The following is a 25,996-nucleotide window of genomic DNA, read 5'->3' on the forward strand; positions in this document are numbered from 1 at the left end:
ACATTTTTAACTTATTTTTATAGTTTGTTCTTATGCTGTGTTGTTGCACCACTGCCCCAAGTTAGGGGGAGGGTTTAAATTTGTGCGCCCACAAATATGTTTAACCCCACCACATTCTGTATATGTCTGTCCCAAGTCAGGAGCCTGTAATTTAATGGTTGTCGTTTGTTGCTGTTTATCATATTTGCCTTTCGTTTATTGTGATTTACATATATCAGGCCATTAGTGCACGTTTGAATATTTTTACATTGTCATTTCTTGGACTTTTATAGCTTGCTATGCGTTCTGGGTTTTGCGCAGTGTTGAAGGCCGTACGATGATATATAGGTACTAGCCTTCTGCGTCATTTGGTCTGTGGTGAAGAGTTGTCTCATTGGCAATCATGCCATATCTTCTTAATTTAACACCAATTTTGATAAACATATAGACAATGATAGACCGAAAGAGAAAAACAAAAACACAAACAAGTTTATCTCATTAGACAAGAAGAAATACGGCACAAGTGTAAAATTATGATATCATACCCCTTGAGCACAGGAAAAAATTCTATGACCATCCCCATACGGCTCGAGAGACAAATACTGTCAGTGTAAAGGAAAGGAGGAGCGCGGTGTACCAATAATCCATGACACAATATCTATACTATTGTTCGTCATTTGTGTATTTTACTCGTTTGCCCTTTTGTATTCCGCTTAAACGAGAGGCGGAAGATACCAAGAAGTATTCAAACTTTTAAATCGAAGACAAACTTACAACACCATGGCAAAAAAGGAACAACAGACAAACAATGGTCTTCAAATCACAAAATAGAAAACAAACTAAGAACTGAGCTACACGAATACCACCAAAAAACCGGGAGTGATCTGAGGTGCTCCGGAAGGGTAAAGGTAGTAGCTATTAAAGGCCCAGACATGAACAAATGTGAAACAATTCAAACGAAGAAACCAACGGCCTAATTCATGACAAAACAATAAACGAAAAAAATAATTAAAAAGACAGCAATAAACGACAACCAGAGGCGCTTGGGGAATATACCCCTTTTTTTCTAAATATATTTTTTTTGTGTTTTGAATTTTAGTTAATAAATTTTTATATTTTAACTAACTTTCACTTATTCAATGTGTTAATGCTCTTATCCACAGGATATTACACTAACAGTAGTTTATAATATATGATGCCCCTCTTTTCTTATTTTCCACGTGGAACTTTGAAAGGTGGAGGCATTCCTAAATCGTACGTGACGACAACCACAGAACAACAGGTTCCCGATCCAGGACAGGAAAACGCGAAACTTGTCTGGGTCAGACATGTTTGTGAGTGCCAAACTGTCCTCAACTCGGGACAGTGGTGTAATCAACAGCACAAAATAAGAAGATAAGTTGGGAATGGCTTGACTCATCAGATCGGCATGTTGCACAAAAACAACTAACATAAGGACAAAAGACTTAATGTACCGATCTAAGAGTTAATTATGTTATCTGTAAATTTTTATGTTAACTATTTTAAAAAACCTATTATATAATATTATCAACCATAAATCTTTTCGGGGATTTTTTTTCTTCAAATATACAAGACACATTTAATTCATTACACGTGTTTTTATCCTATATCAAGAGTTCGATGACTACTGACTTGTGATTAATTTTTGGAATTTCCTCTATTTAAAAGATGTATAAAACAATTCCATATCAGTTTTAATATTTATTTAAACACAGTGGTTTTTTTTTATAAATGCCAAATCTTAATTAATTGTATGTTGTGTCGAGGCCTCAAGGATAAGACATGATTAGCATATGTATAACCACATACTAATATACTCTTCACATATTCTTTTCGTTGCATATGTAACTACGACCATACAAGAGTAGGACTGTGTTTTTTCATTTTTTTTCGCGATGAAATTAACTGATATAGACCAGGGATATTCTTGGGTAATACTGTTTTGTAAGTAAAATGCGTTATTGTAATTATATTTTATAAATAACACATAACTGAGAGGAGGATAGAGTAAATTGTTACAATGTTTTTCTTTGGGTAACACTCTGCTCTATCATACTTTCAAACCAGACTCAAGCTAGCGACCAATTCCAGCGACCAATCAAGCTAGCGACCAATTCTATCGACCACTAAACTTAACAGTGAGCATCAACACGTTAGAGAATCATTCAGAGATATGTCTGAAAATCACAAATTGACATTATGCTACAACGTTCTACTAATACGAAATACGTAATATATCGCTTTTAAATGTTTAATGGACCACGTATGTCTACATTTGCAATAAATAGGGGACGGAATAATAAATACATATCCTTTTTAGAAAGGAAAAAGTAATTAAGTTTGTTTAAGTTTTACTTTGGATTTCAATCTTTCTAACAGTTAACGTGAGTAGCGTGCTTGCTCAAGGCTTATGCTCTAAATCAGTAATTCAGTATTTGAAGATTTTATATTGCATGGCATTATACATTGATATAAAATCGAGATCTTCGTTCCTTGCAAAAAATGAATGAAAAAAAAAAACAATAAAAAAAAAAAAAACAAGTTAAAAAAAACCAAAAGTATCTGGAATGTTATTTGTTTGCGATACTTTAAACTAAGATTTTTAACGTGTAACAATAACTACATATAGTATAGATGAATTAATAAAAGGCAATCTTAGTACATAACGGCTAAACCAAGTCTCAAGATTCAGAGGTGTATTAAGTATTGTAGAACAGAATAAAACAATCTTAGTACATTAGTGCAGATGTCAATTTACGGTGAGAAAAATAAAAAGTTAAACTGAACAAGAAAGACGCTATATGCGGTAGAAAAATCATATAACGGCTTTCTATACTCTCGGCATCCTCAAATATCGTGTATTTCCTTAAAATCCCTTTAGGTAAAGAATTGCTATATCGGCCCGGTCAAAAAGAACATACAAGAAAGTAGTACATATTTCAAACAAAATAGTTCCTACGCATATAGCCAAAACTTTGTCAATAAGTGAAATATTTGGTTTATTTTGGTATAAATGAAAGTTTAATCACTTGGGATCACTATAGGACCCTTGTTGAAAGTCTCTTTTGAATGATAAAAAAAAAGAAATTATAAAGCAGGGAATATTTGCCCTGTTGCTCAGATTTTGCTCAGTACCTGTTTTTGTACTTCCAAATTTCCGGGAACCAGTCAACAAATATCGGTACTGTTATGCTGATTTTTTTCCAGGAGAAGAAATGATAATGTATATTTTGCCATTGAATAACTGTCATATAATTTGAAGTTAGGACAATGGTTATTATTTTTACCATACTGGGTAAAAGGGCCGGACGGGGGTGCACTTTCCCACCCGGGCATTTCCATGAATAGAAGGGCCTGGGACAAGCTTTCAATCCCACTAGGTGTGGGTAAAAACTTTGCCGTAGGGAACTGTACACAAAGACTGAAAAATGTGCCCATACCCATAATTGATAGGTAACTCAGACTTTGGGTGGCCAGTGAAGTCTTCAGGTGCACTTTCCCACCCAGGTATTCATATGAGTTGAAGATATGGATAATAGCTTTCAAACTAACCACCTGTGGTCAAGAACTTTGCCGTAGGGAAACGGGAGGATAGCGATTCCTGCCACCACCCCTGTGCTGAAAAATGAAAATTTGGTATGTTGTTGTGAGCTTCCGGTGCACTTTCCCACCCGGGCATTTCCATGAATAGAAGGGCCTGGGACAAGCTTTCAATCCCACTAGGTGTGGGTAAAAACTTTGCCGTAGGGAACTGTACACAAAGACTGAAAAATGTGCCCATACCCATAATTGATAGGTAACTCAGACTTTGGGTGGCCAGTGAAGTCTTCAGGTGCACTTTCCCACCCAGGTATTCATATGAGTTGAAGATATGGATAATAGCTTTCAAACTAACCACCTGTGGTCAAGAACTTTGCCGTAGGGAAACGGGAGGATAGCGATTCCTGCCACCACCCCTGTGCTGAAAAATGAAAATTTGGTATGTTGTTGTGAGCTTCCGGTGCACTTTCCCACCCGGGCATTTCCATGAATAGAAGGGCCTGGGACAAGCTTTCAATCCCACTAGGTGTGGGTAAAAACTTTGCCGTAGGGAACTGTACACAAAGACTGAAAAATGTGCCCATACCCATAATTGATAGGTAACTCAGACTTTGGGTGGCCAGTGAAGTCTTCAGGTGCACTTTCCCACCCAGGTATTCATATGAGTTGAAGATATGGATAATAGCTTTCAAACTAACCACCTGTGGTCAAGAACTTTGCCGTAGGGAAACGGGAGGATAGCGATTCCTGCCACCACCCCTGTGCTGAAAAATGAAAATTTGGTATGTTGTTGTGAGCTTCCGGTGCACTTTCCCACCCGGGCATTTCCATGAATAGAAGGGCCTGGGACAAGCTTTCAATCCCACTAGGTGTGGGTAAAAACTTTGCCGTAGGGAACTGTACACAAAGACTGAAAAATGTGCCCATACCCATAATTGATAGGTAACTCAGACTTTGGGTGGCCAGTGAAGTCTTCAGGTGCACTTTCCCACCCAGGTATTCATATGAGTTGAAGATATGGATAATAGCTTTCAAACTAACCACCTGTGGTCAAGAACTTTGCCGTAGGGAAACGGGAGGATAGCGATTCCTGCCACCACCCCTGTGCTGAAAAATGAAAATTTGGTATGTTGTTGTGAGCTTCCGGTGCACTTTCCCACCCGGGCATTTCCATGAATAGAAGGGCCTGGGACAAGCTTTCAATCCCACTAGGTGTGGGTAAAAACTTTGCCGTAGGGAACTGTACACAAAGACTGAAAAATGTGCCCATACCCATAATTGATAGGTAACTCAGACTTTGGGTGGCCAGTGAAGTCTTCAGGTGCACTTTCCCACCCAGGTATTCATATGAGTTGAAGATATGGATAATAGCTTTCAAACTAACCACCTGTGGTCAAGAACTTTGCCGTAGGGAAACGGGAGGATAGCGATTCCTGCCACCACCCCTGTGCTGAAAAATGAAAATTTGGTATGTTGTTGTGAGCTTCCGGTGCACTTTCCCACCCGGGCATTTCCATGAATAGAAGGGCCTGGGACAAGCTTTCAATCCCACTAGGTGTGGGTAAAAACTTTGCCGTAGGGAACTGTACACAAAGACTGAAAAATGTGCCCATACCCATAATTGATAGGTAACTCAGACTTTGGGTGGCCAGTGAAGTCTTCAGGTGCACTTTCCCACCCAGGTATTCATATGAGTTGAAGATATGGATAATAGCTTTCAAACTAACCACCTGTGGTCAAGAACTTTGCCGTAGGGAAACGGGAGGATAGCGATTCCTGCCACCACCCCTGTGCTGAAAAATGAAAATTTGGTATGTTGTTGTGAGCTTCCGGTGCACTTTCCCACCCGGGCATTTCCATGAATAGAAGGGCCTGGGACAAGCTTTCAATCCCACTAGGTGTGGGTAAAAACTTTGCCGTAGGGAACTGTACACAAAGACTGAAAAATGTGCCCATACCCATAATTGATAGGTAACTCAGACTTTGGGTGGCCAGTGAAGTCTTCAGGTGCACTTTCCCACCCAGGTATTCATATGAGTTGAAGATATGGATAATAGCTTTCAAACTAACCACCTGTGGTCAAGAACTTTGCCGTAGGGAAACGGGAGGATAGCGATTCCTGCCACCACCCCTGTGCTGAAAAATGAAAATTTGGTATGTTGTTGTGAGCTTCCGGTGCACTTTCCCACCCGGGCATTTCCATGAATAGAAGGGCCTGGGACAAGCTTTCAATCCCACTAGGTGTGGGTAAAAACTTTGCCGTAGGGAACTGTACACAAAGACTGAAAAATGTGCCCATACCCATAATTGATAGGTAACTCAGACTTTGGGTGGCCAGTGAAGTCTTCAGGTGCACTTTCCCACCCAGGTATTCATATGAGTTGAAGATATGGATAATAGCTTTCAAACTAACCACCTGTGGTCAAGAACTTTGCCGTAGGGAAACGGGAGGATAGCGATTCCTGCCACCACCCCTGTGCTGAAAAATGAAAATTTGGTATGTTGTTGTGAGCTTCCGGTGCACTTTCCCACCCGGGCATTTCCATGAATAGAAGGGCCTGGGACAAGCTTTCAATCCCACTAGGTGTGGGTAAAAACTTTGCCGTAGGGAACTGTACACAAAGACTGAAAAATGTGCCCATACCCATAATTGATAGGTAACTCAGACTTTGGGTGGCCAGTGAAGTCTTCAGGTGCACTTTCCCACCCAGGTATTCATATGAGTTGAAGATATGGATAATAGCTTTCAAACTAACCACCTGTGGTCAAGAACTTTGCCGTAGGGAAACGGGAGGATAGCGATTCCTGCCACCACCCCTGTGCTGAAAAATGAAAATTTGGTATGTTGTTGTGAGCTTCCGGTGCACTTTCCCACCCGGGCATTTCCATGAATAGAAGGGCCTGGGACAAGCTTTCAATCCCACTAGGTGTGGGTAAAAACTTTGCCGTAGGGAACTGTACACAAAGACTGAAAAATGTGCCCATACCCATAATTGATAGGTAACTCAGACTTTGGGTGGCCAGTGAAGTCTTCAGGTGCACTTTCCCACCCAGGTATTCATATGAGTTGAAGATATGGATAATAGCTTTCAAACTAACCACCTGTGGTCAAGAACTTTGCCGTAGGGAAACGGGAGGATAGCGATTCCTGCCACCACCCCTGTGCTGAAAAATGAAAATTTGGTATGTTGTTGTGAGCTTCCGGTGCACTTTCCCACCCGGGCATTTCCATGAATAGAAGGGCCTGGGACAAGCTTTCAATCCCACTAGGTGTGGGTAAAAACTTTGCCGTAGGGAACTGTACACAAAGACTGAAAAATGTGCCCATACCCATAATTGATAGGTAACTCAGACTTTGGGTGGCCAGTGAAGTCTTCAGGTGCACTTTCCCACCCAGGTATTCATATGAGTTGAAGATATGGATAATAGCTTTCAAACTAACCACCTGTGGTCAAGAACTTTGCCGTAGGGAAACGGGAGGATAGCGATTCCTGCCACCACCCCTGTGCTGAAAAATGAAAATTTGGTATGTTGTTGTGAGCTTCCGGTGCACTTTCCCACCCGGGCATTTCCATGAATAGAAGGGCCTGGGACAAGCTTTCAATCCCACTAGGTGTGGGTAAAAACTTTGCCGTAGGGAACTGTACACAAAGACTGAAAAATGTGCCCATACCCATAATTGATAGGTAACTCAGACTTTGGGTGGCCAGTGAAGTCTTCAGGTGCACTTTCCCACCCAGGTATTCATATGAGTTGAAGATATGGATAATAGCTTTCAAACTAACCACCTGTGGTCAAGAACTTTGCCGTAGGGAAACGGGAGGATAGCGATTCCTGCCACCACCCCTGTGCTGAAAAATGAAAATTTGGTATGTTGTTGTGAGCTTCCGGTGCACTTTCCCACCCGGGCATTTCCATGAATAGAAGGGCCTGGGACAAGCTTTCAATCCCACTAGGTGTGGGTAAAAACTTTGCCGTAGGGAACTGTACACAAAGACTGAAAAATGTGCCCATACCCATAATTGATAGGTAACTCAGACTTTGGGTGGCCAGTGAAGTCTTCAGGTGCACTTTCCCACCCAGGTATTCATATGAGTTGAAGATATGGATAATAGCTTTCAAACTAACCACCTGTGGTCAAGAACTTTGCCGTAGGGAAACGGGAGGATAGCGATTCCTGCCACCACCCCTGTGCTGAAAAATGAAAATTTGGTATGTTGTTGTGAGCTTCCGGTGCACTTTCCCACCCGGGCATTTCCATGAATAGAAGGGCCTGGGACAAGCTTTCAATCCCACTAGGTGTGGGTAAAAACTTTGCCGTAGGGAACTGTACACAAAGACTGAAAAATGTGCCCATACCCATAATTGATAGGTAACTCAGACTTTGGGTGGCCAGTGAAGTCTTCAGGTGCACTTTCCCACCCAGGTATTCATATGAGTTGAAGATATGGATAATAGCTTTCAAACTAACCACCTGTGGTCAAGAACTTTGCCGTAGGGAAACGGGAGGATAGCGATTCCTGCCACCACCCCTGTGCTGAAAAATGAAAATTTGGTATGTTGTTGTGAGCTTCCGGTGCACTTTCCCACCCGGGCATTTCCATGAATAGAAGGGCCTGGGACAAGCTTTCAATCCCACTAGGTGTGGGTAAAAACTTTGCCGTAGGGAACTGTACACAAAGACTGAAAAATGTGCCCATACCCATAATTGATAGGTAACTCAGACTTTGGGTGGCCAGTGAAGTCTTCAGGTGCACTTTCCCACCCAGGTATTCATATGAGTTGAAGATATGGATAATAGCTTTCAAACTAACCACCTGTGGTCAAGAACTTTGCCGTAGGGAAACGGGAGGATAGCGATTCCTGCCACCACCCCTGTGCTGAAAAATGAAAATTTGGTATGTTGTTGTGAGCTTCCGGTGCACTTTCCCACCCGGGCATTTCCATGAATAGAAGGGCCTGGGACAAGCTTTCAATCCCACTAGGTGTGGGTAAAAACTTTGCCGTAGGGAACTGTACACAAAGACTGAAAAATGTGCCCATACCCATAATTGATAGGTAACTCAGACTTTGGGTGGCCAGTGAAGTCTTCAGGTGCACTTTCCCACCCAGGTATTCATATGAGTTGAAGATATGGATAATAGCTTTCAAACTAACCACCTGTGGTCAAGAACTTTGCCGTAGGGAAACGGGAGGATAGCGATTCCTGCCACCACCCCTGTGCTGAAAAATGAAAATTTGGTATGTTGTTGTGAGCTTCCGGTGCACTTTCCCACCCGGGCATTTCCATGAATAGAAGGGCCTGGGACAAGCTTTCAATCCCACTAGGTGTGGGTAAAAACTTTGCCGTAGGGAACTGTACACAAAGACTGAAAAATGTGCCCATACCCATAATTGATAGGTAACTCAGACTTTGGGTGGCCAGTGAAGTCTTCAGGTGCACTTTCCCACCCAGGTATTCATATGAGTTGAAGATATGGATAATAGCTTTCAAACTAACCACCTGTGGTCAAGAACTTTGCCGTAGGGAAACGGGAGGATAGCGATTCCTGCCACCACCCCTGTGCTGAAAAATGAAAATTTGGTATGTTGTTGTGAGCTTCCGGTGCACTTTCCCACCCGGGCATTTCCATGAATAGAAGGGCCTGGGACAAGCTTTCAATCCCACTAGGTGTGGGTAAAAACTTTGCCGTAGGGAACTGTACACAAAGACTGAAAAATGTGCCCATACCCATAATTGATAGGTAACTCAGACTTTGGGTGGCCAGTGAAGTCTTCAGGTGCACTTTCCCACCCAGGTATTCATATGAGTTGAAGATATGGATAATAGCTTTCAAACTAACCACCTGTGGTCAAGAACTTTGCCGTAGGGAAACGGGAGGATAGCGATTCCTGCCACCACCCCTGTGCTGAAAAATGAAAATTTGGTATGTTGTTGTGAGCTTCCGGTGCACTTTCCCACCCGGGCATTTCCATGAATAGAAGGGCCTGGGACAAGCTTTCAATCCCACTAGGTGTGGGTAAAAACTTTGCCGTAGGGAACTGTACACAAAGACTGAAAAATGTGCCCATACCCATAATTGATAGGTAACTCAGACTTTGGGTGGCCAGTGAAGTCTTCAGGTGCACTTTCCCACCCAGGTATTCATATGAGTTGAAGATATGGATAATAGCTTTCAAACTAACCACCTGTGGTCAAGAACTTTGCCGTAGGGAAACGGGAGGATAGCGATTCCTGCCACCACCCCTGTGCTGAAAAATGAAAATTTGGTATGTTGTTGTGAGCTTCCGGTGCACTTTCCCACCCGGGCATTTCCATGAATAGAAGGGCCTGGGACAAGCTTTCAATCCCACTAGGTGTGGGTAAAAACTTTGCCGTAGGGAACTGTACACAAAGACTGAAAAATGTGCCCATACCCATAATTGATAGGTAACTCAGACTTTGGGTGGCCAGTGAAGTCTTCAGGTGCACTTTCCCACCCAGGTATTCATATGAGTTGAAGATATGGATAATAGCTTTCAAACTAACCACCTGTGGTCAAGAACTTTGCCGTAGGGAAACGGGAGGATAGCGATTCCTGCCACCACCCCTGTGCTGAAAAATGAAAATTTGGTATGTTGTTGTGAGCTTCCGGTGCACTTTCCCACCCGGGCATTTCCATGAATAGAAGGGCCTGGGACAAGCTTTCAATCCCACTAGGTGTGGGTAAAAACTTTGCCGTAGGGAACTGTACACAAAGACTGAAAAATGTGCCCATACCCATAATTGATAGGTAACTCAGACTTTGGGTGGCCAGTGAAGTCTTCAGGTGCACTTTCCCACCCAGGTATTCATATGAGTTGAAGATATGGATAATAGCTTTCAAACTAACCACCTGTGGTCAAGAACTTTGCCGTAGGGAAACGGGAGGATAGCGATTCCTGCCACCACCCCTGTGCTGAAAAATGAAAATTTGGTATGTTGTTGTGAGCTTCCGGTGCACTTTCCCACCCGGGCATTTCCATGAATAGAAGGGCCTGGGACAAGCTTTCAATCCCACTAGGTGTGGGTAAAAACTTTGCCGTAGGGAACTGTACACAAAGACTGAAAAATGTGCCCATACCCATAATTGATAGGTAACTCAGACTTTGGGTGGCCAGTGAAGTCTTCAGGTGCACTTTCCCACCCAGGTATTCATATGAGTTGAAGATATGGATAATAGCTTTCAAACTAACCACCTGTGGTCAAGAACTTTGCCGTAGGGAAACGGGAGGATAGCGATTCCTGCCACCACCCCTGTGCTGAAAAATGAAAATTTGGTATGTTGTTGTGAGCTTCCGGTGCACTTTCCCACCCGGGCATTTCCATGAATAGAAGGGCCTGGGACAAGCTTTCAATCCCACTAGGTGTGGGTAAAAACTTTGCCGTAGGGAACTGTACACAAAGACTGAAAAATGTGCCCATACCCATAATTGATAGGTAACTCAGACTTTGGGTGGCCAGTGAAGTCTTCAGGTGCACTTTCCCACCCAGGTATTCATATGAGTTGAAGATATGGATAATAGCTTTCAAACTAACCACCTGTGGTCAAGAACTTTGCCGTAGGGAAACGGGAGGATAGCGATTCCTGCCACCACCCCTGTGCTGAAAAATGAAAATTTGGTATGTTGTTGTGAGCTTCCGGTGCACTTTCCCACCCGGGCATTTCCATGAATAGAAGGGCCTGGGACAAGCTTTCAATCCCACTAGGTGTGGGTAAAAACTTTGCCGTAGGGAACTGTACACAAAGACTGAAAAATGTGCCCATACCCATAATTGATAGGTAACTCAGACTTTGGGTGGCCAGTGAAGTCTTCAGGTGCACTTTCCCACCCAGGTATTCATATGAGTTGAAGATATGGATAATAGCTTTCAAACTAACCACCTGTGGTCAAGAACTTTGCCGTAGGGAAACGGGAGGATAGCGATTCCTGCCACCACCCCTGTGCTGAAAAATGAAAATTTGGTATGTTGTTGTGAGCTTCCGGTGCACTTTCCCACCCGGGCATTTCCATGAATAGAAGGGCCTGGGACAAGCTTTCAATCCCACTAGGTGTGGGTAAAAACTTTGCCGTAGGGAACTGTACACAAAGACTGAAAAATGTGCCCATACCCATAATTGATAGGTAACTCAGACTTTGGGTGGCCAGTGAAGTCTTCAGGTGCACTTTCCCACCCAGGTATTCATATGAGTTGAAGATATGGATAATAGCTTTCAAACTAACCACCTGTGGTCAAGAACTTTGCCGTAGGGAAACGGGAGGATAGCGATTCCTGCCACCACCCCTGTGCTGAAAAATGAAAATTTGGTATGTTGTTGTGAGCTTCCGGTGCACTTTCCCACCCGGGCATTTCCATGAATAGAAGGGCCTGGGACAAGCTTTCAATCCCACTAGGTGTGGGTAAAAACTTTGCCGTAGGGAACTGTACACAAAGACTGAAAAATGTGCCCATACCCATAATTGATAGGTAACTCAGACTTTGGGTGGCCAGTGAAGTCTTCAGGTGCACTTTCCCACCCAGGTATTCATATGAGTTGAAGATATGGACAAGCTTTCAATCCCACTAAAATAAAAAGCACATATCTATAAACTATTTTGAAGAAATTTCCTCGATCAGACATAGACCTTACATTAAGTACATGGAGAAGTTAGTTCGTTGGAAGAAATTTCTTCAAATCAAAAACTCCATGAATGTTTTCGAAAGTTATTAATGTCTTTAACTTAAAAAATTTACCCAAGAGTCTATATTTTTCATGAAGAAGCTTTTCTCGGAGTTTCACCAAATTTCATGAAGACTCACAAAGTGTAATTGACGTCTAAAAACTTAAAACTTAGACTGTAGCTATATGTTAAGTTCAAAACAGAAATTTATCCGTTAATCAATAAAATTTGGAAAAATTACCTGGAATACTATAGATAAACATCCTGTCTCGTGGTATCATACGAGTCTCAAATTCAGGATTTGTTAAGTAACTTCCCTCTTAGAACAAAATCTTTAAAAAGATTGTAGCGCTGTGTGTCCATTATTACGTTAAAGTGTTATTTGGGAGTAAATGTTACAAAACTACATTCGTGTATTAAAGGTTCAAGGACATCTTGTGATAATTTCGGCAAAATCTGAATTTGGAATATCCCTATAAAAACAGGTGTTATAATGTTATCATTTATTTCGACCACTAACTGAAATTAATTCCTTTTTTTATCTTAATAGATACTCGTAATCACGTCACATAATTAAAGTACTAAGAATATTACCCACTGAGTACCCTGTAGTTCACAGTAAAATATCAAAGGCACGGCACTAGGTGTTGTGCTCAGGGCCGTAACTAGCCTCTTTTAAAAGTGAGTAAAAATATATAAAACATTTTCAGCGAAGGGTTTGGGGGCCACTAAAGGCCCCCAGAAGCTCTGGAAAAAATGACGCAAAATCGTGCATTCTGAGCGTTTCCCGGAACCTTTCTTAATCTAAAACGCAAATTTTGTTTTAATTATTTTTCGACAATATTCTGGTCTCAAAACAAAATATATAGATTCAGTGTAAGACTTTTAGTTTTTGGGGACAACATCAAAAGACCGATATGTAGGATAAAGCAAAAATCGTAATTCACATAGTTAAGTGTGTGGCTGCTGTTCTTTTGCCTTTTTTTGTTATTGAGTTTCGGCTTGCAGGAAAAACGTATTATACCTGTCAATTATGTTTTTTTTTCAAATTAAGTTAAGAGGGGGACTGATTATCATTGATATAACTATATGTGAATTCAGTTTTTATAACACATTTCAATTACAACTTGATGATGTTCCTAACTGGGATAGAAAGGGTACACTCAGGGTAGACCAAGGAAAACTGTTCTTAAGACCTCATTGCTACATTTTTGTGCTGTTTTAATATGTATACTGGCTGATTAATGTCGGCTCTGTCTGTTCTGGTCTTGTATTGTGTTTAGACTTTGGTGTAATTTTTTGTGACTCTAAAATTTATTAATAGCTACTTTAAGTACCGCTTAAGTCGACGCTAGGGGCCGTCTTGACCTTGTTGTAGGGTATGAATGATTCGTTCATTGTTGAAGACTCTCCGGCGACTATCAAGATGAAGAACAGGAATAAAAGCCCTGTTCATTGATAATTGTATGTTTTTCTATGTATTGTGCGCGATTTTGTCCAATGCACATTTACTCCATATCCCTTTTCTATTTAAGGGCCTGAAAACGGCTTAATGCAAGTTTACGCCCTTCAATGTAAAAGGTCATATGACAATACATTATTTTTCTTTTTAAATGATTTGATTCCGGGAGATTGGTTGTCTCACTTTAATTTTAACCTATGTCAGCTTTTTAGTTAAACAGAAAAGAGAGTCAGTTTTGTATTCTTTAATATAAAGTTTTAATTTTCCTTGAAAAAGCGACCAATGTTTCTATGTTCGGTAGCTTCGTATCTTCTCAAAACATTTTCTCCAACAATATCTGGACATGTAACATTGCCAAACCACACAAACGTTCACCCGTCATTACCGACCACTTCGACTATGCTTTTTCAATATTTTTTATTTTTTTATTATCAATGTTGCAGAGTACATACCTTTTCATAGACTTACCGATACATATTTTTACGATTTAAAGTAGTTTTTAAAATCAGACAAAAGGTCCTTAAATATAATAAAACTTAAGTATAAAACAAAATTACTAATTTACAAATGAAATTCAACACTAAGACAATAGTCATAAAGAAGGGCAATCAATGAACAAAAGACAAACCTGGAGAACAGATAAGACACATAACGACAAACAATATAGACAATCAACATTGAAAACTAAAAATAAATGAGAAACTTGGATCCCGAAAAAACAGGGTCGACGTTCGAGGATGAACAGAACTTGATTCTTGCAAGACACTCGCCGTGAAAACAATCTGATATGAAGACAAGCTTTTGTTTCAACTTTTTTTTTTAATTTCCAACAGGAGGCATTTGCCTCAATGTAGTTACGGCCCTGAACTGTGCTCTATGATGTACATGATATTTACTGACATCCATCTGTGGTAGTAATTATGTTACCCGTATATCATATTTCTCACATGAATAGTAGCTTGAATACATTTTAAAACTTCTTGATAACTATATTGAATTGCAGCAATGGCGTTTATGTGGTAAACATTTTGTCATCCACCAATATATGTATTAGACACCGGCTACTTTAGAAACTACACAGATCTCATTTAGCTACATGTAGGACAGTTCATGCACATGAACAATGTATTTGATTATGTAAATTAAATAAAATATATACATTTGTATTTACAGATATTGCATAAGTCATCTAGATATTATTGAAGAAGATATTAGATAAAGTAAGGTTACAATGTAACTCCGGAATGTTTTTATATACTAGAGCTATTTTCAAACAGTTTTCTAATCTTTACCACCATCTAAAAATCGATGAAAATCTAATTTATAATACATGCTTAAAAATGGTTTAAAACTACAATTTTAAAAGTTTATTATTGCTCTTGGTTGAGTATTTAATATTTGGAAACAAATTAATAAATGCGACATTCATTCCAAAAAAAAAATATAATTCTATTGGAAGTAAAGTGGTAAATTGTTTTTTTTTTCAAATATAATTAAATATGGGTTGCTGTCTTATTGGCCTGAATCTAACTCTCATTTTAATCATACTGCTAATACAAAGCGTTACATGCAATTGTCCTAATCAATAAAACTGACCGATGTGAATTGTAGGAATTAACCCTTTTGGGACCCTACATTGTATATCAGGAGGAAAATTCCGTATTTATAAACAAAATTCAAATTGTTAAACAACCTCATTGATTACGGACATTATGAACATGTACATGCACAGTGATTTTAAACGTGTAGAAAGACATGCTCATTTGATTTTTGCAACAAATGATGTAAATATTTTCAATTTTTGTATACAGCTGTTATTACTTAAATTGATTAATCAGCATGCGTTCATGTATACATTAACTTCCTCATAACAATATTGTATTTTAACGCTTTAACATTTTGAGTGCCTTTGAGAACAGGTAATGCAATTATATGTTCTTTTGAACATGTTTTGTTTTTGAAATTAGAGAATGTAAAGTGAACATATCCTTTGAACGCAACGATCATTCATATTCTGTCTGTGCAAAGGTGGGATGCCTTTTTAAATGAATTATTTGCTTGTCAAACAGTTTTTTGTTTCTTAAAGTTTAAAGTTATGTGAGTCGAAAATACCCTTCCCCAAAATAGGACAAAAAAATACCATACCTAATTATGTTCAACTACACTTCTTTATGTATGCTGTTTGATGCCAAAATGTCAAGTAAATTCATGTGATTTCAAGATAAATTGGCATACAGATACATCTGACCAGTTCTGGAGTATTATTGTGTTACTCACAGTCACGTTATTTGCTTTCATAATTGATAGAATTTCTACCAATGATCTAACTTGTTTTAAGGCTAGAAATGTTTCCAACTAACGAAGTGCTCCAAATATTCTAATTAATATTTTATATTTTAGGTCTGATAGTTTGTTGGAAGAAATTTCTTCCCATTTTCTAACAGCTATATGTTTTTCATATTAGATCTACATGTAGGTCTGATAGAAGACATTTCTCCAACTTACTAACTGCCACAAATATTTCATTTTAGGCCTATTTCTGATATAAAAACTGTTTTCCAACGAACTAACTGCTTCAAATATTCCATTGAAGTTTGATAGAAGAAATTTCTAACGACTTACTTACTGCCACAAATATTACATTTTAGGTCAGGTTTGATAAAGAAATTTTTCCAACGAACAAATAACTACATGTGTTTCATTTTAGATCTAATTGTAGGTTTAATAGCAGAAATTTCTTCCAACGAACTATCGGCTTGGATTGAATATTTCATTTCAGGTTTAAATATGATTGAAGAAGTTTCTTCCATCGAGCGATCAGCTCGACGTAATTCATGTTACGTTTGATAGAAGAAATTTCTTCCAACGAACTAACTGCCATAGTATTATTTTTTAGGCATAAGTCTGATAAAAGAAATCTCTTTCAATGAACAAACTGCTGCAATGATTTTATTTTTTTTCTCGAATAATAGAAAATTCTTCCATTAAACTGACCTCTCTATGTACTTCTTCTAAGGTCTGAGAGAAGAAATTTGTGTCGTAAAGTATTCTCATAGTTTTACGCAAGTTTTTAATTTTTTTTAAAATGTCTTCTAACCATTGAAGTTATCAAAAGCCGTTTCTTTGTACTTGGTAATTTTTGATACATTCATGATTTTTGCATATTTAATTACGCAAAGAGGACATTTCTGGATTTTCCTCTTTTACTTTGGACTGCATTTTTAGATCTTTCAAAAACATTAATGTATCAATGTCATTACAAAATTATACGCAAATTATATGAAAACAATGTTAAGCTTTTTTTTTTACCGATACAGATAGTTTAGTCATGATATTCAAAGGGGTGATGTTTACAAGGATATATTCCAATATGTTCAATACAAATTCGATATTTCTAAATATTCAAATAACTATTTATCAGGACTTGGTGATAACAAAACGGTAATTGACATTTTTAAATATAAAAGTGCTGGTAAAATAATGACCGAGTTTGTTGGTTTATGGGACAAAAATGTACACCCACATAGTACATGGTGAAATTACGAAGAAAGCTAATAGGTGTTTAGAAAACTATAACTTTTGAAGAATAGAAACGATGTTTAGAATCACAGCAAATCAATAAATATTATTAAGAGTCATCCTCACAATATCTTATTAAGATTAATAAGATTGCTTTGTCATAAATTAGCTTATGAACATTACAAAATTAAAAAAATATGTATTAAAGAAACACAAATTATAAATAAAAAATAATGATAATAAAAATGAAAAGAAAGGAATTAGTTAAAGAAAGAAGATCAGACGTCAAATATGGTGAACTTAATAATCCAAAGTTTAATCATCTAAATTCTGTAAAAGTTAGCAGGCTTGTAGACATGGTAGAGGAAGACTATCCTGAATATCCTGAATATCTCGAAAAAGCTGATTAATTTATTTGTAATTTAACTGCAGTAGATTTACGCCACCACAGGTGCATACAACTAGTAGACACGTTAACAGAAATAAGAAGATGTGGTATGAGTGCCAATGGGACAACTCTCCATCCAAGTCACAATTTGTAAAAGGTAAACAATTATAGGTTAAAGTACGGCCTTCAACACGGAGCCTTGGCTCACACCGAACAGCAAGCCATAAAGTGCCCCAAAAATAAAAATAAAGGCATAACAGTTAAAGGTATCCAAAACACGAATTCATAGGAAACTATGGACGCCATACATACATTAGAAAAGCATAGTCAATATAACCAAATATACTCGTCAGTAAACTAATATCCCGTAGATGTGATGTATCTAGTAGTAGTATGTACCTGTGATTGCAAAAATCTACTACCGTCAAAACACGGACCAATTCATCAGCATGTTCAAGGCGGGTGGGGGTTAGAATGGAGTATGTTCATGCAATAGATCATCATTTAATTTACATTTTTGAAAATACTACACAGAGAAACAATCCCCCTTTTCTACTACAAAAATCAATCAGTGGGTTCATAATTTGGAAATCAAGAAGCAGTGAACAATTAACTTTTTCAATCGGGTTGGTTGGACATGTTTTTGAACATGAAAATCACTGTATCAACCCATCTTACAACTCTTGAGGACTAGTTTAGACTAGGCGTTTTTATCAAAGAAGACACATATAATGTCATCTCTATAAAAAATAACCAACTCCTTTGATTGGGTTGGATGGACTATGTTTGTATGTACATGTATATGCAAATCACTACATGAACCAATCTACTAACACATGAGGACTGGTTTGAACGAAAGGTTTTCCAAAGAAGACATATATAATCTCATCTCCAAAAAAAAAAAAATAAGTGTCCCTATTTTCCTACCGGATATTGTGAACAGTATGCATTTACAATATCCGAAACAGTCCAATGGTATTGATTTCTTTTAACAAAACAAAGATGTACCTGAACCACGCGAACTGGATTGTGTTTGATGATTTGATGTTGGGAAATCAAAAAAAGTGTAAAGATTACTCTGTTTGTTGACGGCACAACAATGTCGACTTCGCATATCTCTCACAAAATTATTTCAAACAGCTCATACCGACCAAGAATAATGATCATATTTATACTGTAGTGATATCACTAGAGAAGAGTGTTGTTCAGCTGTGCAATCGATGTTGGTCATAACCACATCGGTACATCACCATTGATCTCGCCATCCAGAAAAGAGCAGAAATTGTTTAGATGATTTTCATAAAAGTTTAAATTAAGACTCTGAATCTAAATTAGAGACAAAAGCAACATCTGGAATATATATTACACCCTGGAAAGATAGGTGTAATAAGCGCACAAAGGAATATGACATCAGATGGATGAAAAAGTAGGATTAAGAATATAAGGATAAGATAAATGACTCGAGAGAAGTTTGCTATCGATGTCGTATAGTCGTATAGCTAAGTGGGCAACGTTTATTGAAACCAAAAAGTGTGTGGGTAGAAAAGGGGGGATAAGTGTAAATGTGTGTGTATGTGCATTAGTGGGAACCCATTCAAATATAAAAAAGTATCTGTAGTAAGTGCTTTGCTGACAATGCAGACCCTAAACAATTGTCGTGTCAGCAATTGTAGCCGGATCACCACTTGATACGATACACCTATCATCTTGAAAGACTGGAAAAGTTATGAGATTGCTATACTAATGCTTGAGACTTACAACTCTTTCCCAAACAGTCATGAGAGAAAAAAACATCATCAAGTATTCTCTGGACGAAGATGTGAGTTGGATCACCATTTCATTAAACACTGGTTCTTACGATATCGACATCATCACCAATGAAATCCAACGACAGTTACAACTAAACAAACATAAGTCAAAATTGTCATTGGTGCCAATAGTAGTTCTCTGAAAGCCACTCTAACTTAGCCAAAAAATACTATCAAGTAGACTTTAATTCTTTCAAGAGCATCAACACGATGCGTGAGAAAAAATAACCTACGCATACAACAAGATAACATAGAAGGTGAACAGATTGTAAACAGACTTAGAATTTAAGTCAACAGTGAAATCATCGGTGGTAGTTATGCCAATGAATCACAAAAAAACACCATCTGCAGCTTTGTCCCAACTGTTACATCCACAGGAGCACTTATCTAACTGATCAAGATGGACATCTTATCGATTTGAGAGGTAAGCAGTTCACATACGCTTTCGTCTTCGCAAGATACATACATTAATTAACTCAAACGCGGTGGATATGAGTATGTTGTGCACAAAATAAGGTGAATGTCTATATTTATTTACCTCTCAGATAACTTACCCACTACCTTTGGAGATAAATTGTATTTACAAAATAGTAAACAATTCTTCGAAGGAATTGGTTTAGTACTTGGTCCCAATAGTCCTTTCAAAACATCCCTCTCTTGGGCATGTTGATCTAGATTGTAATACAATAGATGAAGTCGATTCATGAAAGCAATTGTGGCGAGAAACAAAAATCAAATCCACCGAAAATGAGTTGGCATAAGTGCTATGGGCCATTTTAGAGGCCATGCCTACCTCTACCTTTAGTATAATGGCCCATGTGGAGAATCTCTTAGTTTGGCCAGTCGGCAATAGTAAAGTTGGACTATGTGACATACTGGGTACCCTTTACCCTATGCTGACAAACTTGTACGGGTCTAGGGCTTAAGTGCTCAGGGCTATTTTAGAGGCCATGCCTACCTCTACCTTTAGTATAATGGGCCATGTGGAGAAACTCTTATTTTGGCCAGCCGGTAATATTAGATTGGACTATGTTACATACTGGGTATCCCCACCCTATGCTGACAAACTCGTACGGATCTAGGACATAAGTGGTCTGGGCCATTTTAGAGGCCATGCCTACCTCTGAATGGCAGTGTCCTGATAATGTTGAGTTTAAAGACTCTGATTGATCTTCGTAGTTTTGAAAAATGATATGTCATGGTAACAGTTTTTATTTTTTCTGTTTTTTTCATTATCTATAAATCTTCTTGCATGTCTGATCTGTTTAAAATGAAAGATATACCATCGTATTTACGGCATGGAGTGCTTTTGAGACTGGACTGTATTTGTCAATAAACAGATTATGGAATGCCCATATGACAATTAATTGTTTCAGTATACATTAATTCACTGATACCAATCGATTCTTGGTTTTATGTATATATAGGCATTAACCTTTTTATTTACATTCATTTTTAAAGGTGTTAAAAGACGCGGACCTTGCAGCAGACACCTATGGATTTAAGATTTTCTATTGCTATAAATAGCAGAACCATATTGGATATTTAAAGTTAAAAGTAATTTCATTGTCACAATCTTATTACCCACACCACTTCATCGAACGCGGTCTCATCTCATGAATGATAGACTTAAAAAAAGCTAGGGTTTCCGTGCATTGTGTCAGCAAAGCATAGACGGATTCATACTTTGTTCAATCACCTGTTCAATTTTTGCCGAAGCCATGATCTGCTAGCGCTCTGCCTGCGTTCAAGCTAAAAACCTTTACGTAAAAACTAGGCGACATACGGTTACAACATAGATGGAACAATTCAAACATAATCCGCTTACACTGTAGTTCAATTATTCAAATGCCAAAAGTCCAAATGACCAACAATTATGGGTATGGCTCGCTTTTCCGTATTTGTGTTCAGTTCCCTACGGCAAATAATTTACCCACTCCTAGTGGGATTGATAGCTTGTCCCAAGCCCTTTTATTCATAAAAATTCCCGGTTGCGAAAGTGCACCGGAAACTCACAACAACAACATACCACAGGTAATTAGTTTGAAAGCTATTATCCATATCTTCAACTCATATGAATACCTGGGTGGGAAAGTGCACCTGAAGACTTCACTGGTCATCCAAAGTCTAAGGTACCTATCAGTAATGGGTAGGGGCTCATTTTTCAGTCTTTCTATACAGTTCCCTACGGCAAAGCTTTTAACCACACCTAGTGGGATTGAAAGCTTGTTCCAGGCCCTTTTATTCATGAAAATGCCCGGGTGGGAAAGTGCACCAGAAGCTGACAACCACATACCCAATTTCGAATTTTTGTCCATTACGGGTGGTGGCAGCTGTCGCTTTACTCCCACTTCCCTACGGCAAAGTTCTTGACCACAGGTGGTTAGATTGAAAGCTATTACCCATATCTTCAACTGGTATGAATACCTGGGTGGGAAAGTGCACCTCAAGACTTCACTGATCATCCAAAGTCTAAGGTACCTATCAGTAATGGGTAGGGGCTCATTTTTCAGTCTTTCTATACAGTTCCCTACGGCAAAGCTTTTATCCACACCTAGTGGGATTGAAAGCTTGTTCCAGGCCCTTTTATTCATGAAAATGCCCGGGTGGGAAAGTGCACCAGAAGCTGAGAACCACATACCCAATTTCGAATTTTTGTCCAATACGGGTGGTGGCAGCTGTTGCTTTACTCCCACTTCCCTACGGCAAAGTTCTTGACCACAGGTGGTTAGATTGAAAGCTATTACCCATATCTTCAACTGGTATGAATACCTGGGTGGGAAAGTGCACCTGAAGACTTCACTGGTCATCTAAAGTCTAAGGTACCTATCAGTAATGGGTAGGGGCTCATTTTTCAGTCTTTCTATACAGTTCCCTACGGCAAAGCTTTTATCCACACCTAGTGGGATTGAAAGCTTGTTCCAGGCCCTTTTATTCATGAAAATGCCCGGGTGGGAAAGTGCACCAGAAGCTGACAACCACATACCCAATTTCGAATTTTTGTCCATTACGGGTGGTGGCAGCTGTCGCTTTACTCCCACTTCCCTACGGCAAAGTTCTTGACCACAGGTGGTTAGATTGAAAGCTATTACCCATATCTTCAACTGGTATGAATACCTAGGTGGGAAAGTGCACCTGAAGACTTCACTGGTCATCCAAAGTCTAAGGTACCTATCAGTAATGGGTAGGGGCTCATTTTTCAGTCTTTCTATACAGTTCCCTACGGCAAAGCTTTTATCCACACCTAGTGGGATTGAAAGCTTGTTCCAGGCCCTTTTATTCATGAAAATGCCCGGGTGGGAAAGTGCACCAGAAGCTGACAACCACATACCCAATTTCGAATTTTTGTCCATTACGGGTGGTGGCAGCTGTCGCTTTACTCCCACTTCCCTACGGCAAAGTTCTTGACCACAGGTGGTTAGATTGAAAGCTATTACCCATATCTTCAACTGGTATGAATACCTGGGTGGGAAAGTGCACCTGAAGACTTCACTGGTCATCCAAAGTCTAAGGTACCTATCAGTAATGGGTAGGGGCTCATTTTTCAGTCTTTCTATACAGTTCCCTACGGCAAAGCTTTTATCCACACCTAGTGGGATTGAAAGCTTGTTCCAGGCCCTTTTATTCATGAAAATGCCCGGGTGGGAAAGTGCACCAGAAGCTGACAACCACATACCCAATTTCGAATTTTTGTCCATTACGGGTGGTGGCAGCTGTCGCTTTACTCCCACTTCCCTACGGCAAAGTTCTTGACCACAGGTGGTTAGATTGAAAGCTATTACCCATATCTTCAACTGGTATGAATACCTGGGTGGGAAAGTGCACCTGAAGACTTCACTGGTCATCTAAAGTCTAAGGTACCTATCAGTAATGGGTAGGGGCTCATTTTTCAGTCTTTCTATACAGTTCCCTACGGCAAAGCTTTTATCCACACCTAGTGGGATTGAAAGCTTGTTCCAGGCCCTTTTATTCATGAAAATGCCCGGGTGGGAAAGTGCACCAGAAGCTGACAACCACATACCCAATTTCGAATTTTTGTCCATTACGGGTGGTGGCAGCTGTCGCTTTACTCCCACTTCCCTACGGCATAATTCTTGACCACAGGTGGTTAGATTGAAAGCTATTACCCATATCTTCAACTGGTATGAATACCTGGGTGGGAAAGTGCACCTGAAGACTTCACTGGTCATCCAAAGTCTAAGGTACCTATCAGTAATGGGTAGGGGCTCATTTTTCAGTCTTTCTATACAGTTCCCTACGGCAAAGCTTTTATCCACACCTAGTGGGATTGAAAGCTGTTCCAGGCCCTTTTATTCATGAAAATGCCCGGGTGGGAAAGTGCACCAGAAGCTGACAACCACATACCCAATTTCGAATTTTTGTCCATTACGGGTGGTGGCAGCTGTCGCTTTACTCCCACTTCCCTACGGCAAAGTTCTTGACCACAGGTGGTTAGATTGAAAGCTATTACCCATATCTTCAACTGGTATGAATATCTGGGTGGGAAAGTGCACCTGAAGACTTCACTGGTCATCCAAAGTCTAAGGTACCTATCAGTAATGGGTAGGGGCTCATTTTTCAGTCTTTCTATACAGTTCCCTACGGCAAAGCTTTTATCCACACCTAGTGGGATTGAAAGCTTGTTCCAGGCCCTTTTATTCATGAAAATGCCCGGGTGGGAAAGTGCACCAGAAGCTGAGAACCACATACCCAATTTCGAATTTTTGTCCAATACGGGTGGTGGCAGCTGTTGCTTTACTCCCACTTCCCTACGGCAAAGTTCTTGACCACAGGTGGTTAGATTGAAAGCTATTACCCATATCTTCAACTGGTATGAATACCTGGGTGGGAAAGTGCACCTGAAGACTTCACTGGTCATCTAAAGTCTAAGGTACCTATCAGTAATGGGTAGGGGCTCATTTTTCAGTCTTTCTATACAGTTCCCTACGGCAAAGCTTTTATCCACACCTAGTGGGATTGAAAGCTTGTTCCAGGCCCTTTTATTCATGAAAATGCCCGGGTGGGAAAGTGCACCAGAAGCTGACAACCACATACCCAATTTCGAATTTTTGTCCATTACGGGTGGTGGCAGCTGTCGCTTTACTCCCACTTCCCTACGGCAAAGTTCTTGACCACAGGTAGTTAGATTGAAAGCTATTACCCATATCTTCAACTGGTATGAATACCTGGGTGGGAAAGTGCACCTGAAGACTTCACTGGTCATCTAAAGTCTAAGGTACCTATCAGTAATGGGTAGGGGCTCATTTTTCAGTCTTTCTATACAGTTCCCTACGGCAAAGCTTTTATCCACACCTAGTGGGATTGAAAGCTTGTTCCAGGCCCTTTTATTCATGAAAATGCCCGGGTGGGAAAGTGCACCAGAAGCTGACAACCACATACCCAATTTCGAATTTTTGTCCATTACGGGTGGTGGCAGCTGTCGCTTTACTCCCACTTCCCTACGGCAAAGTTCTTGACCACAGGTGGTTAGATTGAAAGCTATTACCCATATCTTCAACTGGTATGAATACCTGGGTGGGAAAGTGCACCTGAAGACTTCACTGGTCATCCAAAGTCTAAGGTACCTATCAGTAATGGGTAGGGGCTCATTTTTCAGTCTTTCTATACAGTTCCCTACGGCAAAGCTTTTATGCACACCTAGTGGGATTGAAAGCTTGTTCCAGGCCCTTTTATTCATGAAAATGCCCGGGTGGGAAAGTGCACCAGAAGCTGACAACCACATACCCAATTTCGAATTTTTGTCCATTACGGGTGGTGGCAGCTGTCGCTTTACTCCCACTTCCCTACGGCAAAGTTCTTGACCACAGGTGGTTAGATTGAAAGCTATTACCCATATCTTCAACTGGTATGAATACCTGGGTGGGAAAGTGCACCTGAAGACTTCACTGGTCATCTAAAGTCTAAGGTACCTATCAGTAATGGGTAGGGGCTCATTTTTCAGTCTTTCTATACAGTTCCCTACGGCAAAGCTTTTATCCACACCTAGTGGGATTGAAAGCTTGTTCCAGGCCCTTTTATTCATGAAAATGCCCGGGTGGGAAAGTGCACCAGAAGCTGACAACCACATACCCAATTTCGAATTTTTGTCCATTACGGGTGGTGGCAGCTGTCGCTTTACTCCCACTTCCCTACGGCATAATTCTTGACCACAGGTGGTTAGATTGAAAGCTATTACCCATATCTTCAACTGGTATGAATACCTGGGTGGGAAAGTGCACCTGAAGACTTCACTGGTCATCCAAAGTCTAAGGTACCTATCAGTAATGGGTAGGGGCTCATTTTTCAGTCTTTCTATACAGTTCCCTACGGCAAAGCTTTTATCCACACCTAGTGGGATTGAAAGCTGTTCCAGGCCCTTTTATTCATGAAAATGCCCGGGTGGGAAAGTGCACCAGAAGCTGACAACCACATACCCAATTTCGAATTTTTGTCCATTACGGGTGGTGGCAGCTGTCGCTTTACTCCCACTTCCCTACGGCAAAGTTCTTGACCACAGGTGGTTAGATTGAAAGCTATTACCCATATCTTCAACTGGTATGAATATCTGGGTGGGAAAGTGCACCTGAAGACTTCACT

At 39.8% G+C, this 25,996-nt stretch overlaps 1 protein-coding gene across 1 annotated transcript in view; it reads left to right on the top strand.

Annotated features, from left to right (window-relative positions):
• The first annotated feature begins 1,829 nt into the window (after positions 1 to 1,829).
• LOC127727987 (monocarboxylate transporter 13-like) overlaps positions 1,830 to 25,996 on the top strand; it is a 68,908-nt gene continuing 44,741 nt past the window's right edge. Inside the window, exon 1 of the mRNA XM_052235136.1 lies at positions 1,830 to 1,944. Within this exon, the coding sequence (XP_052091096.1) occupies positions 1,896 to 1,944 (49 nt within the window). The 5' untranslated portion in view covers positions 1,830 to 1,895. The remainder of the gene's footprint in view (positions 1,945 to 25,996) is intronic.

Source organism: Mytilus californianus, unplaced genomic scaffold, assembly GCF_021869535.1.
Source record: "Mytilus californianus isolate M0D057914Y unplaced genomic scaffold, xbMytCali1.0.p SCAF_2, whole genome shotgun sequence".
Taxonomy (NCBI): Eukaryota; Metazoa; Mollusca; class Bivalvia; order Mytilida; family Mytilidae; genus Mytilus; species Mytilus californianus.